This window comes from Neocloeon triangulifer, unplaced genomic scaffold (genome assembly GCF_031216515.1).
Source record: "Neocloeon triangulifer isolate White Clay Creek 2 clone unplaced genomic scaffold, ASM3121651v1 ptg000012l, whole genome shotgun sequence".
Lineage (NCBI taxonomy): Eukaryota > Metazoa > Arthropoda > Insecta > Ephemeroptera > Baetidae > Neocloeon > Neocloeon triangulifer.
In genome coordinates, this window is record NW_026775554.1 from 2,199,529 (window position 1) to 2,220,331 (window position 20,803).

The 20,803-nt window shown below is 35.7% G+C and overlaps 3 protein-coding genes across 6 annotated transcripts in view; 1 reads left to right on the forward strand and 2 right to left on the reverse strand.

Annotated features, from left to right (window-relative positions):
• LOC132196431 (NADPH oxidase 5) overlaps positions 1–9,183 on the reverse strand; it is a 28,993-nt gene extending 19,810 nt beyond the window's left edge. For 2 of the 3 annotated variants that reach the window (XM_059619086.1, XM_059619085.1), the window contains exon 1: positions 4,512–4,778. In XM_059619086.1, coding sequence (XP_059475069.1) covers positions 4,512–4,763 — 252 coding nt within the window. In that variant the 5' untranslated portion in view covers positions 4,764–4,778. Of the gene's footprint in view, positions 1–4,511; positions 4,779–9,055 lie in introns of those variants that run through there. The other variant, XM_059619087.1, reaches the window with a different exon arrangement.
• LOC132196432 (uncharacterized) overlaps positions 1–17,006 on the forward strand; it is a 37,392-nt gene extending 20,386 nt beyond the window's left edge. Inside the window, exons 2-11 of one of the 2 annotated variants that reach the window (XM_059619089.1) lie at positions 298–334; positions 14,269–14,327; positions 14,391–14,562; positions 15,052–15,222; positions 15,275–15,390; positions 15,445–15,539; positions 15,599–15,919; positions 16,254–16,390; positions 16,442–16,550; positions 16,603–17,006. In XM_059619089.1, the coding sequence (XP_059475072.1) occupies positions 298–334; positions 14,269–14,327; positions 14,391–14,562; positions 15,052–15,222; positions 15,275–15,390; positions 15,445–15,539; positions 15,599–15,919; positions 16,254–16,390; positions 16,442–16,550; positions 16,603–16,714 (1,329 nt within the window). In that variant the 3' untranslated portion in view covers positions 16,715–17,006. Of the gene's footprint in view, positions 1–297; positions 335–11,669; positions 11,733–14,268; positions 14,328–14,390; positions 14,563–15,051; positions 15,223–15,274; positions 15,391–15,444; positions 15,540–15,598; positions 15,920–16,253; positions 16,391–16,441; positions 16,551–16,602 lie in introns of those variants that run through there. The other variant, XM_059619088.1, reaches the window with a different exon arrangement.
• A 64-nt stretch (positions 17,007–17,070) lies between these two features.
• On the reverse strand, positions 17,071–19,352 carry LOC132196434 (ribitol-5-phosphate transferase FKTN-like). The gene is made up of 5 exons (XM_059619090.1): positions 18,936–19,352; positions 18,587–18,876; positions 18,269–18,531; positions 17,604–17,862; positions 17,071–17,546 (listed from the first exon to the last, which is right to left on the reverse strand). The coding sequence occupies exons 1-5, from the start codon at positions 19,206–19,208 to the stop codon at positions 17,330–17,332; spliced, it is 1,302 nt and encodes a 433-aa protein (XP_059475073.1). The 5' UTR covers positions 19,209–19,352; the 3' UTR covers positions 17,071–17,329.
• Between the last annotated feature and the right edge of the window lie 1,451 nt (positions 19,353–20,803).

The window sequence follows — 20,803 nt, forward strand, 5'->3', positions numbered from 1 at the left end:
ATTAATTATCTATTGCAAATTTGGAAATTTAGTAAAATTTTGAAATTGCGTACTCATAATTTTCTCAAATTTTTAAAGTATAGAAATCTAGCGCCTTTAGAAACCTTAAATTAATGAGGGACTTGCAATCGCTGCGCCAACGTCAAAGCGTTGATTGATTTTGTGCATGGGTTTAGTCATAAATAATTTAGTTTGAAACGTGTGCATACAAATTTTAATGACTCCTTTCAAATCCACAAGGAAATTGTTAATGAACAAACCAAGACACCTTTTCCTCAAACTCTTTCTATGTTCCAGATGTCAAGGATGGAGCAGCGGCGGCGACTCATTAAAGGTAAGTGCCGCATACAAGGTTTTTCTCCATTTTTTCGTTTTGTAAGGAAATTCCGATTAAGAAAAAAAATCTCCTTACACTGCACGGCGCTGACCAAATTCGGTCAGAAATGGCGCGTGAACCAGTAGTTGGAAATAAAAGAACGCAGCTAGAGAATGAAAGGGCTTTTGAATGTGTTCACCTCGCGCCATTACGCCCGCGATCAGGCACGATCGCTCCAATTAAATCAGAAACTGACGGACCGTTTTCGCACTTTAAGTTGAAAAGCAGGTCAATGCGTCTCGAAAATAAATGCATTTCAAACAGTCGGATTATAATGCCGCCGTTTATTCCGTCTCGCCCGCCGCGTTTCAATAATTTTTTTACTCGGATACCCGCGCGTTCATTTCACCACAGGCACTTCATTCATAACACCAGAGAGATCATTTTATTGCACTCTCGGAGGAAATCCCATCTCACTTCATATATAAAAATCAAGTACAAACACCCACGCGGACGAACTCGCTTTTCTATTTTGTAATCTGCAAACACATCTCTCTTTTACGTATATGCTTTTTTATTTTAATCTGTTGTAGAAAATCAGGTTCTGCGTGCGACCTTGACCGCGCTACTTAATTTGATATTCGGAATAGTCACTTTTCAATTACACGTTTGTAGGGCCGCGAGTGCTGAGATCTTGTAATTATCCTTAATTGCGGTGATTGATGGCTCGCCCTTTTTTCTGCCCGGTTTCGCCAAATTCAGCGTTAATCTCCTTCAGCCGCGAGTCTGTGTTGTGATGCTTTCAAGCATGATAAATCACTTGGCGCGGGTCATTTAAGTGTCGATTCATTTATTTTCCTGATGTAAATGAAGATAAATGTTTCTTCGGAGCAGGCGAAACTTAACGTATAATTGACCGAGTCTCACATCTCGCGCAAATTGTTGCGGATTGCGTGAAATAAATCTGCAAATGCGATGCCTGCAACATCGCGAAATCCTCGGATTACATCGCCCTTCACTACACAGCGCTCCGATTACGCGCTCGCTCCGTGTTGCGTCACCGCGCGAGCACAAACACCGGAGGCCACCAACTCTCAATCCAAATAATATATTTTTTTACACACACATGGAAAAAAAATTCATTCAGCTCGGACTTTCCTGGAACCTCGAGCAATGTTTGCATAGCCAGAACTTTTGGAGAAAACAAACCGGACCGGGAAGAATGTGAAATATAATTATCCAGCTACATTGGACCATTGTGAAAGAACACATATATATCTTTTTTAATTATCTCATTATCTGGTAAAAATCTACTCTCTCGGAACATAAAAAATAATTCGACTCTCGAATCGTTAGCCAAGCAAGGTGCTGACCTGACGAGCTCAAAAGGGCACGAACCGCACGCGCTGCAGCCGAAAAAAAATTCAAGTTTGCCTTTTGAAGAAAGAGCGTGTTCTGATTAGTGCAGCTCGCGGTCCCCACCTGCTCAGCACTTGAGGCTCGGCCGATTATCGCGTATTAGGGCAGAAGCAGCGTAACCTCAAACTAATTAGCCGCTATTCTTCTCGCCTGCGCTGTTATTGATTTATCTGGGTCTGACTGAGCGTGTGTTTTCTAATGATGATTACCGCGCGGCGCATATACGAGTTTCCCTTCGAGTGCGCCGACAAAATCTTTTTAATTGTGCCGCGGCACTAATGAATTGGTGATTAGGACAACACACAAACGCGGCGCAGTCGCTTTTTATATAATGCTCTAGATAAAAGTTTACGACTGGAAGCGGCAGTTAAAGTATTGCCTGTGTGAAAATTTAGAGTAGACTAAAAGCAAATAAATCTTTACTCATCCATTTCCCTCTAAAGCTGCCGTATAATTCAATGCAATCGTTTCTAATAAAGAAGTAAAAGTTAAAATTTAGTTGAAAAGAATTAATATGCAACAAATATATATTAAAAAACCTATATAACCTAAATTATGATTGAAAAGTTTGAAATAGAAAGTAGAAATGTTTTCAATAATCATAATTTAAATTTTTGTTTCTGTAGAAAGGTTTATCTTTTACAACTGTAAATCCTTCAAGAATAAAACAAAGAAAACCAGAAAAGACTTCATAATTAACTTTCAAAATGTTCGAAACTAATTGTTTTCTCGAAGTCAACCAGACCAAAATTAATAAAGATTTTACCAAATGACGTTCACGTCACCCCAATTAAGATGGAAAAATAATATCAATAGGTGAGTCAACGTACAAAAATTAACGTAGATCCTATGGGAAAAGGCTGAGAAGTTTTAATTTCAGTGTAAATATCCTCATCAATGCGCACGTTTTCTGTCATTTCTATTATGGAGAATGACGTAAATGAAACAATTTTAAAATATATTTAAATTTTACTGATTTTTTCCAACTTTTTCTGTTTTAAAACGGTTTAATGCAATTTAATTAATTAATGTCATTAAAAGCAACGTTTTCTTTTATAAAGGCTATGAAGCAAGAACAACATTTAATCACCTGCCTGAAATCCAATGGAGCATTGCATGCGTGCATTTCGTGGCTGCCGTTTTGTTCCGCGAGCGGCGATCATTAATATTCGGCGGCAAAGAGTTAATCCTGCAATAATTTGACTTGTGTTCGGCTGATACAAGATAGGAAACGTGCACGACAACAAATAAATGCAGAGAATAGGCCGATCGGTGGCAGTGTTTCGCGCGCGCTCATGAGCACTCGCAGCGAGCATAAGTCGGAGGAGATAACATAATAGTCGTAACAATAACAAAACACACGACCTCCTGATCAGATAGCACGTTGACGTGCACTGACCATTCAGTGTATATTATTATTGTGTGTTTTCTGATTTATCTGCGGCGCATTGGCGGGAAGACACGAAAGACGTGCTCCTCCAACTGTGCCTCTTTCCCGGCTCTCAATGAACGCAGCCGACTCAGACTTCGTCTCAAACAGACTCCGCAGTTAATGGACATTAAGAAGACAATAATTACGTTTATCGCGCTCACTTGTAACTGTCGCTCCGTACCGATTGTTGCTTCAGAATTTAGCAGTCAAGCCAGTTGGCACTAATTCAACTTACTATACGTTTGCAGATTAAAATTGTTTTTTAAATGTGGCTATAAACTTCTCTTCTAACAAATATTGGCTCTTTTTTCCTAACTGAAAACTTGTAAATCTTCTCAAATTTCTTGCGTTTGGAGATTTCCCAGAGCTTATTCAAATTTGTTTTTTTTTTTATCTGAACTAAAATTTTGCGGCATTTATGGAAAATAACTTTAACAACTTTAATTAAAGAAAATTTAATAAGAGAGAGCGTTGGATTTCTTACATTTTCAAAAATTATAACAAATATTATTGTTTTTTGAAATTGATTTGTATAATTTTCTGCATAATCAATATTATCATATAAATTCTATCTAAAAATTTCAAACTTGATTTTTAAGAAGTAAATTGTTCATTATTTTTGTTGTTTATGAAGTTTTGTTGAAATGCAAAATCCTAAAAATTTAACCAAATAATTGTTTGATTTGGAAAAATATTAATCATCTGAATTCAATTCGTTTCTTCTCTCACAACATATCCCGCACAGGAAATAAAGAAAAATTACATTAAAGGCGAGAATTGGCAGCCAGATTTAGTTAAAAACTTACAAAACTCTAAGGCTTTTAAAATTTCATTGCAAAAATCGTAGTTTTATTTGAATTTTTCTCATTGGAGGAAAAATAATTAATTTTTTCAAATATTAATAAATATAAATATTTTATTTACTACTTGAATCCCTTCTTTAAAAATTGCTGGAGCAAAAATGTATGATAATAACTACCAGACTTGCAACATAAAAAGATTGTTGTCAATAATTTGTTTTCCTGCGCAGACCACAAGCAGGACTCGTTGTTGATTTTTTTTGCTCGCACAGCTGCCAAGAGCGTCTGAACAGCTTTATTGGACAAATTAGCGATTCAACGTGTACATAACGAACATGCATTATTTATTCATATTATATGCAAATGGCGCGGTGAATGAATCGCGGCGGCTAAAACTCGGCGTGTCCAGCAAGAGACACATGCACGTGGGCGCCCATTAAGTTATGCGCGCTGACGCAATTAGTGCGGCGTGCCCCGGGGCCAGGCACCTGCGCCTGTTAACCTAGATTCGGCGCTTGGGAGCGGCGCCGGCTTGAAAACGTACCCTTTCGAGGAAGGCCCTGCGGAAGGCGTCCCTGGTGATGCGCGGCGTGTTCTCGGCGGTGAGGCGCGCGGTGCACTCGCGCAGCAGCGCCAGCCGCAGCCGCTCCAGCATGTTCTCCTCCTCCATCGAGGACATCTTGAAGCGCAGCATCGGCGGCGGCTGCCCGGACAGCCGCCGCGGCGCCGCCACCTGCAGCTGCTGCTGCTGCTGCTGCGGCGCCGCCGACCCTACACTCGTTGTTGTCTCCTGCATCACCCGCTAGTGCATGATAACTGCGAGAGTGGAGCGACGCAGGGCCGAGGCTGCCCACGGCTCCCCACCGGCGCGGCCCGGCGCGCCGCCCCCAGTCCGCGAAAGTCTGTCTCTCTTTTCTATCCGCCGATTTTTGCTCGCTCAATCACGCACATCGACGCCTCCTTTTCCCTTTTTTCCCCTCTTCAAATTCGGCTGATGATGCGCAAGTGAAAAAATTGCACCGACTTTTCCTAGATTGATTGTCTTCCGCAGAAATTTGTCATCGTGGCACAATTTCATGCGTACTTTATACTTGGACTAAATAAAATTGCATTTTTTTTCTCTATAAAATTCATGTCAATCTACTTATCAGCTGGAAACAATGACAGCTTTAGACATGCTCTTCATTTTAAATGGAAAACAAAATAATTTTTTAATAGATTTTCACATCTGTTTAAAAGAAAAAATAAGATTTCCACTCAAAAGTTGAAATTCAAACATTTTAATTTCATTTCTGAGCATCGGTTTTCTCGTTCAGTTTCCGAATCTTGGTTGGAAATCGTTCGGAATGCTTTTAATTATCAATTATTCTGAGCAAGACACAGAAAAATTTATTATTCAATGTTATAATTATAGAAGTAAACTTTTGGTTGTCGAAAAACCAGATTAATTTGGGTAAGAGTTTAAAAGTGGACCATTTGGATGATTATTTTAAAATTAAACGTCAAATGGAAGTTCCCAAATTTCCAGTTTGGTCATCAATAAATTTTGTGTCCTCTTTTTTTTAATTGTTTATCCCTCTTGGGAAAGGCACCAGCGGTAGCAGACAGGCTGCTAAATCGCAAGGGCCGATAACTCGGATTCTCCCCTTTTTGGGGCCGATAACACGGTGACCTTGCGACCCACTGGGCCGGGGAGAGAGGAGCATAGGATGGGTTTGTATGTTGGGAATTTGAAGGGATGAGGAAGGTGAGCGGCCTATGAATGGGAACTATGCCGGCATTCGCCTGGAATGTCTGATGGAAACCGCAGAAAACACCAGACAGCATAGCCGAAATTGCAGACGAAATGCCTGCAATTTCTCCCGAATCTGCCTGTCGCAGTGATTAATGCACCTCCTATGATTTTCTGTAGTCTTGTACGTGAACTAGCCGGTCAGAATTAGAACTTTTTCAAGCCCTGACCCTGGCCAGGATAGAACCAAAGGCCTCCAAATTATCAGCCAAGCGCACTAGCCACTGTGCCACACAGTCGGTTTTTCAATGACAAAAGTTTTTCTATCTACGTTTTTTTATCTTGCTTTGTTTTCTTTTTTCCCATTTTAGGCGATTATGCATAGATAAAAAATTGCATAGCTATTCCTAGATTGAACGTTTTCCGCAGAAAAAGTTTTCAAGTGGCAGTAAAAGCTGAGGTTTTTTATATTTTTTATGTTTTTGACAAGATAAAAGGTAATGAAACCAAAACAATCTTGTAAATTTGTCGTCAAATATAATCTAAATTAGCGGGAAATAATTACCTGTAGACATAATTTTAATCCTTTTAATTGTCAATTGTTCTGTGCAGCGCGTGCGTGTGTGTCATAGACTCTTTCATTTTTAATGTCATCAGTATTTCCGCCTTCAATAATCATTACATGATTTTAAGTAATGTTTGTGAATTTCTGAATTTGTAAAGTGATTTTTTATACAAGTTTGAATTTTTAGTAAATAAATTTAAAAATAAACTATTGGCATATCTAAATATTTAATAAGAATTTTTTTCATTTTTCTATCATAAAAATTTGTAACGCACTTTATTCCCATTTAAGTAGATATGCTGTCTATAATAGGAACATTGTTAATATTATTACGAACTGTTTGTAGCAACTAAATAATTAAAACTGCACTGGAAACCTTACTTAATTAAAGGTAAAAATAGTATGTTACAATGAAGTGACTTTTTATATTATTTTTTTAATTTATTTATTTCATGACAAAGTGAGCTTTAACTAATTTGATTATTTATGCTTTAAATATTTTTCAATTCAACTTATTTTTTCATTTGTAAATTTCATAGAGTTCACCTCATTTAATCAAAACCTTTATCATTAATCGTGCAATCGCTTTTCTTCCAGTCACTATAATATTCAGATATATTTTAAATTTTAATCGCCGTTTTTTTTGGGCTCGTTTGCTCATTTTTACAAAGTTTGAGAGGGGCACTTGTTAGTCAAGCATAAAATAATTTTTTTTTCATCGCTCGAGCACTTTGAAAATTTTATATTATGCAATATTACAAATCTCAATTTCATATTTTTTTTTGCAATTACAAAAGAAGAGATTAAAAAATAATGTGCTAATGAATTGCATGATTTTGCTCCAAGGAAAAAGGACGCATCACTAATTTATTAAACAAGTATTGTTGAATGAGTAAGCTGTGTAAATCCAACCATGTAATAAAAGAGAACCTTAATTTTCAGCCTGTGAGGTATATTTAAACTAATATTATTTCAAGCGGTGGGCCTTGCTTCTCCCACATCAATTTTGCTCCGCGCTTGGCATATTCAAGGGAATTTTTAATTTGATGAGTTGATGAACGAGTTTTTCACATAAAATTCGTGGCGTACCCAATTTGCTCGCTACATTTTGAAATCTCCGAGCAGGAAAAAAAAACTGGCCACGGTACAGTGCGAAACCAGGTAACAGTTGCTCAACGCTTTTCGTCCGACAAGAGAGCAACTTCTTTAAACACACTGTACATGCACTGGATGCGCGATTAACATACAGCTTCGCGCGTTAAAATTTTTTGTAATTGCAACATTTTACTCATTTTCCAATTTTACTTTTTTTTTGGCCGTAATTAAATATCCAATTCGCATATAAATATGAAACAAAAATTGTTTGAGCTTGCTTAAAACTAAAAGTTTATTTCACATGCAAGGAGTGAGAGCTCTCATGGTTATTAATAGCTTTGGTGCTGAAAGCGTCGATCATTCACCGCATAAGAGACTTTCATGTAATATTTGCATATCTATCTTTCCTGCTAATCCCTCAGTGGCAGTTTTGTACTTTGTCGGTTATGAAAAGCTAATAATTCGCGCTGTTTGCCAAACACGAATGCATACAAGAGTTGTACTATTTGCTGCAGACAGGTTTTCTCTTTTTTGTGGCCTTTTACCGCTGATATAATCATTCAGCTTTTAAAAAGATAATCAAGAATCACGTGGCCTTGTTGCCAGTAAAATTGAATTGTTTTAATAAGTCTTTATAACAAGTGTTCATGCAGTAAAAAAGCGATCCGAGCTATAATTATATTACTTCAGCTCAAACTGAAAAAGAGGCATTCAATCTAGTTCAATGTCACGGTCTTAATTATTATGATTTAAGCATAAAATTGATATATCAAAAATAAATATGCTTGAAATCCAAGTTCATTTCTATTCCTTTCTGGATTAATTTTAAAATGAGAGATTAATTTTGTAAGCAAAATTAAAAATAATACATTTTTAATCGCGTCGTTTTCTTTGGAATTTTCAAATATAACTTCCTAGCGTGATTTTCCCTTGCTAAAATTTATTTGTAATTCATTGAACGAATTTTGCGTCAGCTTATTTGAAACTAAGCTTGTTTGAAGAAAACGCCGACGCGGCTAACCTTGACCTTTGACCTGTGCACAAAGTGTCACAGCCGAGACTTCTTATTCTACCGGTTTTCGCTTCGCCGTCGAGACAATGTTTCGCAACGTCCGTAAAATCGCAAATTGAAGGTTCACTTTGACTCTTCTTCATTTACAACACTTCCTGGATTATTTTAGAAGCCATCGTAAAACTTTTAAATCACAAACGCCGCCTAGATAATATTAAAGATGATTTTACCTTTTGATTTTTATAGTCCAAAGTTATATGAAACGCCTTTGACGCACGCGACATTGGCGAAGGAGAAACAATGCTTTTTTAGAATTATGTAAGCGATCTTCATAGAAAAATTTGAAGGTGAAGAAGGTTTACAATGTGCAATTTGAGATTTATAAAAATGGAGGACGAAAATAGCAACCTTTGCCAAATAAAAAAACGCCAACAACACCCAAAAATTGCTTTGATTATTCTGAGAAAGTGTGACTTGGTAAGTAATCAAGCTATTCAACAATTGTCTCTCCATAAACTGATTTTTTTTATCTCACTTTTACAAATTGCGTCTATTTCACAATTATTAAATATTTCTAGGGCATTTGAATTTAAAGTCGGCTTTTCCTTGTTGGATTTTTGTGATCAAATCACACCCTCAAATGTGAAATTCGACCAAAAAATTTGAGGGAAGTTTTCTCTGTACCTGAACTTGGGCCTTGTTGCGCAGGTTGAGCGCCTTGCCGTGCTTCATGTTGGTGGAGCACAGAGGGACTGGACTCGAGTGGTCCCTCCGAGACTGTACCTGGCGAGGAGCTCGCGTGATCTCCTAAATGCCTCGCTTGCCCTGAGCAAAACCGTGCACGCTGGAGAGAGAATTACTCAGAACGCGCAACTGCTCCTTAAGCCATAAACAAATTACAAATCTGCACGATATTTTGCCTTCTTTTCTCCGCGACCGTGAAAATTGAGCAAGTCTGTCAACACAAACATTCGTTTTGTGTTGTCATTAAAGTGTTTTCGGATCGTCCCGTCGATCAAAGATCACTGACACCTTTTAACTTCAAATGGAAAGGATCGGCTCTTTCCATAGAAATGGAATCTTGATCTTGTCGCGTCGAGAGAAGTGTTTATTGTGAATACCAAAGATTCTTTTCCTCTCCTTACAAGAAGTGAATTAATTTCATTACAGAATTTAGTGGAATTCAGATTAATTCAAAGTTGATTGGAATTGCTACGCGAGTTTTATTTCTGTCTGTTGTTATATTATCAACTGATTTTACATATTACATTTACCAAGCAGTAATTATATCCTTGCATTAATCTTTTTTGCTTTCAAAAATTCTCTGTGAAATATAGTAGATGATCGATATTTGCTTTATCCTGATAAGCAATAATTAATTGATATAAAAAAATTACTTTTTATTTGGAAATAGTTTTAATCAATTTCTTTTATTTCACCATGATAGTAAAAGTCCAGGTAATTGCAATAACTATAATTATAAAAATTAATATTATATAAAATACATCAATCTCTATGCCTTTAAAAAATTGAATGGATTTTCAAATGTGCCTAAAGATTATATTGTGTTTTTTCTATCAATAAAATCAATTATTACTCTTATTTTGACAATTTTGCAGGTTGTTAACAAGGCTTTAATTACACAACTTTTTATATTCTATTTAATTTATTTATTACACAAATTGAACAAAGCAAAAATTTTATTGCCTTTCGTTACTTAGACTTTTTTGCTTTCGTAGGTGATGTGTAATAATTTTTGTGACTCATTTATTTATCTTGTGCAAAAATTGATAAAATGAAAGCCATATAAATTTAATGATGACTTTTTTTTTAATTTATTATTAATAAAATCTACTGTGTGTTACCTTAGGACGTACTCAATTTTCCCCAACTGCATCAACGCAGTGTGTTAATTTACAATGCAACTATTAATTATTTTGTTTACTTCTAAATTCAGAACAAGCAAACAATGACATTATGATAAAATCATGAAACTATGAATCTTTTGTTTATGAACTCTATAAGTTTTATGCAGGAACTAATTAATTTACTTAAGTACAAGAATTTAATTACACTAGCTGCTTTTATATTCTAATTAATTTATTTATTTCCCCAATTGAAAAGGGCAATAATTTTATTTTCCTTCGTACTTACACTTTTCCTTATAGGTCATGAGTAATAGTTTGTGCGACATCATTTATTTATCTTGTGCAAGAATTGATAAAAAAAAAAGCCATATAAATTTAAAGAAGACTTTTGTGATAATTTATTTATAATAAAATCTACTGTTACTTTAGGATGTTTTAATTTGTCTCAACTGCATCATCGCAATGTTTTCATTTCCAGCACAGTTTTTAATTTTATTTCTCAATTCAGGACAAGCAAACAATGATAATTATAATAAAATCATAAAAATATGAATTCTTTGTTTTTGAACCAATTTTTAAAGAGAACTAATCAGCTTCATTATCTACTCACCTGTTTTTCTCAAATTACACTTCTTGCTAACCATATTGCAAGCAGATAATAAAATCTATGTATACTTTTGCAGCCATAGACCTAAAAAGAGTAATAATTTTTGAAATCTCCGCGTACATATTGTGGAGATTCAAGCAATTTTGTTGTTGTGTCAGTTTTATTCATTTGGAAAAATGTAATCCTCAGAAAATACATTTTAATATTTATTATTATAGCCAAAAATAAATGAATTTAAAGATCAAATAAATTAAAATAAATCACCAGACGAGATTATTTTTTGTTAACAATCTAAAAGTGGACTAAAAGTGGAGATTAATATGCTAGATTCCTTTTTGCATTATGATTATTTGCAAATTAAATGCGTAAAACTAAAGTGCCCAAAGTTCCAGTTTCGTCACCAATAAAATTTTGTGGCCTTTCTTTTGTAATCTCAATCATCTTTGAATTCCTGAATTATCCACATCGATCTTGCCGCCTGTGCTGTCGTAACGAACAATGCTGCCGTAATCGCCGCAAAAACCGCAGACCAAAAGTGTTTTAGACTCTTAAATCCCCCCGAGCGATGTGTGCACTTCGCACTGCGCTGTTTTCCCTGGAAACCGCGCGCTAAACTTTTCATTTTGCGGCGGCAACTCATTTGTCTGGCAGCTTAAAAATAGCTGTAAATGTATTACTTTTGAAGCGAACAACGAGGAACTTGATATTCGTCACAGATAAGCCCATTCCAATTCTTGTATGCAATGGATTGGTCAACGTTTTAAGCTATCTTATCAGAGAGAAGATTAATAACGAACAGCCTGACGCATTCAGTCGCATCAGACGGCCTGCGAGATGGCACGCCAGACCGCAACGCACCTCATTTTTATTGCGTTTATTGCAAATAGTAAGTTATATTGTTGCAATTGTTATTTTTTGACACTCCTTTGTTTTCATTTATAGCTCAAAGTTCAATCCAAGTCTAGCTCTAGAATATCTACCGACGTTATGCTTTAATCCATTTTAAAGAAAATCTTTTTGTCCTTAATCGCCTATTTTTCTTTTCTTTATACTTGATAAGCCAAGAATTTCCGTAAATAAAAATTGACGAAAAAATTTACTATCTGTTTTTAAAACGAAACCAACTTTTTATTACTAGGATTTAATAATTTATGGACGTTGAATTATTTTAATTCAATTTTATATCATTATTATGTCTAGAGAGTTTTCAGTGTTCTAATTTTTAGATCATAATTCACTCATAGGTTTTGTTCCACTAATCTGACACGAATCTAGAGAATGTTATTTTATTATTTCAAAAAAGATTGGATTTATTGTTAGTTTTTTATCCTTGTTTTCACCAAATAAGCAAAGTGTAACTAGGAAATATTGAATTTAATACCTGAATGAATTGAACTTAATGTTATTTATTTCTTGAATGTGGATTTTTCAATTTTTTTTTTTATCATGTGCAACAATGTGAGCAGTTTGAGAATAGCCTAGGTATAAAGCAGCAGCTGTACGCGTTGTTTGCAATTATAAATGAACTTGATCTAGACAATTTTTAAGTAATCTCCTTTTTCATGCAAATGGCAGCCTTGCCAGGTCTCAATTTCCAAGCTGCACGCCCGCCCGATTTGCATATTTTAATCGAGCCAAGTGCACGCATCTGTTCCTCAAATTATCTCGTCCCTCAGCCTTTATTTAATTCAAATTAGAAAATAGCTCACGTACCGAACAATGCACAACGCTAGGTTTTTTTTCTTACGGTGGAGGAGGCCGTGGCCTAAATTCACACTCGCACATGTGATATTGACGGCGTGTTTATTTCTTAAATGCACAACATATTAAAATAGTGCACCTGCAAAACACTTACTATGCATTTGCTTTTTTCAGCCACCTCACTTGCCGTGTGCGCAAGGCTAACGGGCACACCATAAATTTTTAACATCGACTTTGTTATCCCAGAGCGAAAATTTTATTCTTACAATTCGAATCAATCCACGTCTCATAGGATAATTGCTCTTATTATCACGCGCGATGCCCCGCGGGATGCACGGCGCAAAACTAATTAGCAATTAGACACGCGGCGGCTCTTAATTCTCGGGGTGGTTTTATCAGGGGGGCCCACATTATGCCCTAAAATGGAATGTCAGTTCTTTATGTTTCGTCTCCAATAAATGGAATGTTAGAAATTTTAATTTATTTAATTACTTGCGAGGAATGACAATAAATGTGCTAATTTTTTTTCTAACTTTGCCCATCTGCAGCGACATAATCATTTCTTTAATTACGATAGTCAGCATAGATAACTGAAGCGTACTCTAATAATTGTCATTATCAAATAATAATTATTTCCTGGTGCCTCACAATGACGCTGTTTTTGATTGATGGCAGGCAAAATGATTCATATTTAATTACTGTTTTTCTGAGGCTTCAGTCTACAATTAACGTGGCAATAATTACGAATTTTAGAGGGTTTGATAAAGAGAGCCAAAATTTAAGAAATTTGTCTAAATCTTTGCTTCTGACCCTTGACTACTGGAAAATTTGATATGGCTTTAAGGTTTTACAAGAAACACAAAATTTTGCTTAGATAAATACCTTTTTTAAGTATAAAAGCGAACCTGAATGCTGAATCTTTAATGAGTGGGCTGAAATAAATTACTGTTTAAGATCTGAATAATTCCAATGCTGATTAATTGTTAGTTTTTTTCGTCTTTTTTTTAGGAGTAATGTCGTGTTTTCATGAAGTGTTTTCCAGTTTCTGTTTTTCCAAAAGAAATTTAAAGTAGATTAAGGAACTGAGTGAGAAAAACAAATGAAAATGTCCAAATTTCAACTTTAATTGGAAATCTTAATTTTTTCCAAACAGATTATGATATCTGTTTGCAAAGAAAAATTCTATTTAAAATATAACAAACAAGAAAAACGGCAACACCCTGCACATGAGTAGGACCATGATTTTGCCTATTGAAAGCTCATCAGCTAGCCTTTTCCAAAATATAAATTAAGATTTTCAATTAAAAGTTGAAATTTGGAAATTTCAATTTGTTTTCCGAGCATTGCCTTTTCGCTCAGTTTCTGAATCCCTGTTAAATTTCTTTAAGAAAATCCCAAAGGGCGTCTATGCTATATTTTACAATACAATATTACATATTTTTCTCAACTTGAAATTAACTGAATCATTAAATTGAATAACAAATATACGATTTCTAACATTCCATTTTGAGGCACAATGTAGCGCCCCGTTTTATCTCCCATGCTACTTTTGAATATAAATATGAAAAAAGAAAGAAATGTATAATTATTCTTCTTGCACACCAGCTGAGAGCTTCAGCGGCTCCACTCCTCAAAATTTATAAATTAGCCCGTGCCCTTTCTGTTCTGCGCTCTCGCGTGAATAATGCCCCGGTGATATATTAGTTCATTATTATTCACAGTTGCGACAGCAACAAATGGACTTGAGCCCACAAATCCTGACGCCGTTCGCTGCAATGAGGTACTGCTCGCAATATTATTTCTGACAAGCGTTTATCACAAATTAATTGCACGCTACGCGCAGATCCCTGGCAAACCTGGCACCATCGAGGGTCCGTCGGTCATACCTCCCGAAGGATGGGATTTTTCGTGCTCCACTTCCAACGGCCAGCCTCACACCGGCCTAGGAGTGAATATTACGCTGGATAAATTGAACCTGAACGCTGACTTGGGCGACTATCTCTTGATCAACCCAGGTGCTTAATAATCATTAATTATTTACAATTTTTTTCTTTAATTTGAAAAATTGTTTAGGTTGATGAGAATTTTAAATAACATTAAAATCATATAGGCAATGATTTTTTATTTCAATGAAAATTGGTGTAAAATTTCCACATTTTTTTTTATTGCCAAATTTTGTTTCTTAATTTTTTGCCAAATTAATCCTATAAATTTTTAATCTTATTTTGAATTAATTCTTAATTCGAAAGTTGAAGGTGGACAAAATAAATGAAATTAAAATGCTTTTTTGAAAGTGATATTAATTTTAAACTAAATCAAAATATAATAAAATATCTAATTTAAATCTACCCAAAATAACTAAGTTAATTATTAGAAAAATGTAATTTCTTCCTAAATATAGAATATTTTGAATTTTGGAATCAACGAAACATTTTATTGTTTACATTCGATTATTAAATTTTAAGATGATAAACTTTTAAAATTAATATCCATTTTCCAACTAGGTACTGAAATCGACAAATCTTCGAGCGCTCTGCTCACGTGGAAAATAAAAAAGCCAATTCAGTTTTCCATGCCGGTGAGAGATAATTTCACTATAAAATTGGTTCTCGGCGCCAGACTTGAAGAAGAAAATGTGGGCGATGTCACGTTCAGACTGCGATATTCAAACTTTGGTACCGGAAAACTAAACTTCGATGAAGCTGGTTATTCAAACGAAAATTGCAGATCTTCCGACTCCCGCTCCTACCACAGTACCCACCACAACCGGGCTACCGACTCCGCCAGCCGATGAAGAGGTTCCCACTTACACCGTTTTTGTCGGCGGAATCGACCCAGAAAAAGTATCAAAATTAATAATTTTGTTTTTGATATTTAAAAAAATGAACTTCTTTTAGTTCTACAGTGAAATTGAGACATTTAAGGAACGTGTTGCAAGCGCGTCGAATGAAATTTGCAGAATTTCAGACATCAAACTGATCAAACCCATTGAGTAATTTATATGTTTATTTTATTTTTTAATTATGAATGGAATAAAAAATTATATTTCAGAGCCGAAAACGTTCTAATTTACTATCTGCGCCAATGTCCTCCGGGCTGGCCAAACTCTGCACAGTGCATTGAGATGGAAATGGCCGTGCCCGCTTTTGTCAGTGGGCAAAACCCACCCTACCAGTTGGACCGAATTCGCCTCGAGCAAATGTGGAACCTTGTTCGGAAGGACGATTATTTGCCTGCACCCATGTACGTTTACGACGAACCTTTAAAGCTCGCCCTGATCTGGTGGGTCTGCGTTTTCTTCGGGGTGATGGTGATTTTCATCGCTCTCATCATTCTCACCTGGAGAATCAAAATCTACAGGGCGACCGCCAGGTATGAATTCAATAGAATTTTGTTTCTATGACACAGCCCCATCTTTAGAATGATTGAGTATCTTTTCAATCCTAAGATATGTGATACTAAATGCACAATAGAAATACTGGCGTTGGGAAAATAAAAAATGGTTGAGCGTGGGTCTGTAGTGAGGTGATCAAAGATTTGTAAAGTAGGCAACCGAAACCCATTCTTGGAGTTTTTGCAACTCTTTGGTCGCCTCACTGAACCAATTTTAGATTTTTCCAACGCCTGTGTTTTAAATTTTTTTCATCTAGTATCACATATCCTAGGACCACAAAGATACAATCATTCTTTAAAACTTTTTCAACAGAAATTTCGAGCAAAGAAATGAAAAGCCTGACATGTGGCCAAAGGCAGACCTGAGTGTTTCGTCTCCTCAGGTCCAAGTGCCACCCTACTTGGTGATTGAGCAGCCCAAAGACGACGCTGAAAGTCGCAGATTTTACTGTACATGGCGAATATTTACTCACAAATTATAAATTAATTTTAAAATCGCAGACGAAGAAAGGAACTCCTTTGCAAATCCTGAGCCGGCAGAGGGAATGATTAACGAGGCGTACGAATTCGATGACGACGACGACGATGCCTTGGACATTGTCGCGCCAAGGTGGTCCTGTTTGATCTGTTTAGTGCAACCATCACTCATATTCCAATTCTAGGACCACGTATTACATTTATGACAACCCGGATCAGCTCGAGTACGATGCTAATCAGAGAGAACTGATCCTTGACAAACATGATGAGGGGAAAAATTCCGAAACCACTCTCTGATGACCTGATTGGCCAGTTCAAGTATTTATATTAACGATTTTTAATTAATTTATCTTATAACAATAAATATAAATTATTAAGTAGCCAAAATAATGTTCCTGAAGCTGATTAAATAAATTAAAACTATTTCATTTTAAATCTGAATAAAATTAATAATCAATATAATATTTTAGTAAAATAAAGGCATTTTTTTTTTGTTATTTGGGAATGCTTGTACAATAAAAAGCATGACTTTTGGTAACTGCTGAATTTTATTCAGCAAAGGCAAAAGTTTAAAGGTGACAACAATCAATATTCCGTCGTTTTAATTTAAAGGAACAATGCGTGTATTAAAATTCGCGATTCTTACATTTAGCTTAATCACTTTGTCACTGAATGTGACGTAATTTTTTTTTTTAAATCGTTACAAGTGCAGACTTTTGATTATTGGATGTCTGATTGCCTCAAGCATAATTATTATTCGATGGCACAAAATAGCGTTAAAAAGCAGATATTGCCGGGCACAACCTTGCAACTAACTGCGCAGTCAGCAGTTTCGCCATTATCAAAATAATGGTAGCAATAAAGTTGAATTATCAAAAAGCAGCCAACATTATTTTCTCGGTAACTTTCGAATCAGTAAAAAACCTGAATCACTTCAGGCCAGTCCTTCTTCTCCCATTTTCCGTTTGGATGCACGTTCGATGGGCTACTTTTCCAATCCCATGCTCTCTGGGGCGTTGACCATCCTGACCCATAATTGGCCAAAATGTAGGACAAAGTTTCGCAGGGCACTCTGACTTTGAGTTGTAAAAACTCGGTCCAGCACAGCGTGAAGTACGGGAAAATGTACCTTTTTTCATTTAAAATTGAGTTAGTTTTAATTCTTGATTTAAATTTTTGGCCTTACTTGAATTTCAATCCAGACTTGGCCTGAGTGCCGCCGTTCCAAATTGTGTCTCCTTCTTGGTAGAAGAAAAATAGGTCCAGTTTGAGATCGTCGTACATGAAGGAAATCTCAAACGAGTCGTTCGCCCTTCCAAAAATGTGCTTGAGTTTGAAACCTCGTTTCAAAAACTCCGGCATCAAATTGATGGAGTAATCTGAGGCCATTATCCCTAAGTCAACGTCTTTGCTGTAAGTTATAAGATCACACTGGCGGTAGTAACCTGGATAAAAGTATTTTTTAGTAAAATATTCAATTTCACTAAATTATTGAAGTTAAAATGTTAATTAAAAAGCACTTTCAGTGATTTATTTATAAAAGAACTGCTTAAAAAATGAACAGCTTTATTCCACATCTCAAACTATCTTTAAAAAAAAATTAGGGTGGAAAATTTTATTATTTTACAGGAAATGAAGCAATGGAATTTTTTAGTTGTCTGAGACTTATTTATCTTTTTATGATATGAAAAAGTGATATCCCTATTTTTATTAATTTTATCATAATTGCAGTTTCATTCTGAGCCCATAACCATTTTGTTGATTTATCTTTTACAGCCCTCTTAAAATCTAATTACTACAGCCCAAGTGCACATCAATGATTTGAATTTCTAGACTAAGTGAAACCTGTACCTAAGCAAGTACCACTAGAGAGCCAAAAAGGAATATTGAGCTGGTCAAGGACCTGCTTGGCAGTGGTCAAAATCTTCCAAGCCTTATGCTTAAACTTTAAAGCGTCCGGACTGTCGTCCTCGCCGAACTCGTCAAAAAACGCAGCCGCCCTGCTGTGGCTGCACTCGACGAACTGGTCCGTCGACCGCTGCTGCAGGTAGTTGTCGATGCTCGCAGGCACCATCAGGGTCAACCCTTGCACGTCCACGGACACGCCTTTGAATCTGGGATTTTGTTTATTTTTTAAAAATTTATTCCGGACTGATAAATTTGGCAAACCTTTCGAGGGCGCCTTCACTGGTCATGATTTCCAGCGCCTGGGCGTCGCTCTGAATTCGAAAGTCCGCGAGCTTCTGCTTAATCCCGAAATCACTTTGGGCCGCGCCGTACCACCAGTAGCTGTCCGCCCTCTCGTGCAGAAGCACCAGCTGCATGGTCATGCCATCCTTGGAGATGAGAAAGCCCGTCGGCATGTCCCGGACGATTTTCGGCGCCGCCGGTTCGACGGGCAGAGTGTTCAGCAGGACGGTTGATTTGAAGCCGGCAGCGTCCAGGACAGACTGGAGGCTCTGAAAAATATATTAAAGGTTAACATTTTAAATATTATAATTTTTTTTTTAAAAAATACTTGGACTTCTTGAATGTGTTTGTAAAGAGAGCCAAAGGCGAGCGGATGGTCCAAGTTGCAGAAGGGGCAGATGTCGGACAGTTCGGACAGGACCTTCCTGTCCAGCAGGATTATGGGCAGGGGAATGGAGGTGGTGACATTGACGAATTGCGAGATGGGCTCGATTCGGAACGGCGTCGGTGCCTTCATGTAGTGCAAAATCAAAAGTTGGCCGAGCAGCATCAAAGCGCCGGCGGTGAAGATGAGTTTAATCGCTAATTTTTTCACCACCATTGCTGATCGGGGAGGAACTCTTGGCGCTACAACATTTTGCACCAGCAGGCATGGTGCAGAGGGTTGCAGCGGGCAGGGGTGCCGAGCAATCGATATCCGGTGTTGTTATTTTGTCGAGAGCAGGCTGGAGGAGGAGGAGGGGCGCGACGAAAGCCTCGTAAATGCACGAACGCTTCGGGTCGATCTTTGCGTCTACGCTTATTTACACGCTCTGCCCACGAGCCTTTAGCACGCCAGGGCTTATTGTGTGAGATTTAATTTTATATTTTAATATTTCATTTTAAACGAACATTCACAGCATTAAATATTCAAGGAAAAAATTTAATTACGATCAAAATTTACTTTGTTAGTTACACTGTTTATTAAATTACATGTTTACACAATATTTTTTATTTATTACTTTAATTTAAAAAATAATTTTAATTTATTTTAACAATTCAATATTAAATTTATAAATCAACAACAACAATAAGCAATTAAAATTAAATATTGTAAATTTTTCCAAATTTAATATTGAGTCAATTCAATTCATTTTAATTTCATTTGTTGATGCTATCATTGAATAAATAACAATTAATTCCATCGTTGAATAATTTTAAAATAAAATTGTACAAATAAAGCTGTTAATAAGAACAATGTCATGTGTTTGAGAATTTCATAATTTGTTTTTTTAAATTTTATATCTATAGTATTTTATTTTCTAATGTGATCTAATGTTTGAGTAATTTTATATATTATTTTATTTTATATATTGAAACCAATAAACAAATTTCTGAAACTAAATAAAAAAAATTATTTTCCCCATTTACTGCTTTTTTAGTGTTGCAGGCTTTTTTACTCACATTTCCAGTCCGCTGCGTTTGAAACCCAGGAACACAAACAATGTGTTGTATTTTCGGTTAGCGAAATGTTTTACAAAAATTGCAGGGAATTAAAAAAATTAGCGAAAAAGTTTCAATTATTATTATTATTATTTATTCTTCTCGGTCTGTACAATCTTCTCGGTCAATGTGATGAAATTAATTGCTAAATATAAAACCTCATTAAATAATATTGAACATTTTTCAGTTTCATTTTACACAACGTTTAATTAAATGCTTTGAAAAATTAATGCAATATTATGGATTTTATACCAAATTCAAGAAGAATTGGATCTTATGATTAAAATTTAAGTCATATTTATTGCAAATTAATTTGGCGATCACACAGAGAAAATGTGAATGTTAATTCTTAATATTTATGATTTATATTTACATAGCTTATCGTTTTTATCTTTTAAAAAGCGAATAAAATGAAAACTTACTCTGTGGATTTAAATATTCTGTCGTTAGGTATTTTCATGACAAATATGAAGTGACTAAACATTTGTTTTGTTATATTTTATTATTTTAGTGGTTATCACGTTATTCATGAGTGGAAATTAAATTTTTATAATTTTAATGTTCAATCTTTCAAAAGCTTTAATTTTGTTTGCCTAATGCCCAATTAATTTAGCTTGTATAGTCAAATGCCTTACGAAAGTCCATTAAAGAGAGGATAATTTTGTAATAAATAATTAGCACACTAGGCATGTCATATTTTTTGCCGTTGTCTAC

Coding starts and splice junctions, on each gene's coding strand:
- LOC132196434 (XM_059619090.1), bottom strand. CDS start 19,208: ATGGTGGTGAAAAAATTAGCGATTAAACTCATCTTCACCGCCGGCGCT. Junction 18,877..18,935: donor AACACATTCAAGAAGTCCAA/GTATTTTTTAAA, acceptor TATATTTTTCAG/AGCCTCCAGTCTGTCCTGGA. Junction 18,532..18,586: donor AGTGAAGGCGCCCTCGAAAG/GTTTGCCAAATT, acceptor ACAAAATCCCAG/ATTCAAAGGCGTGTCCGTGG.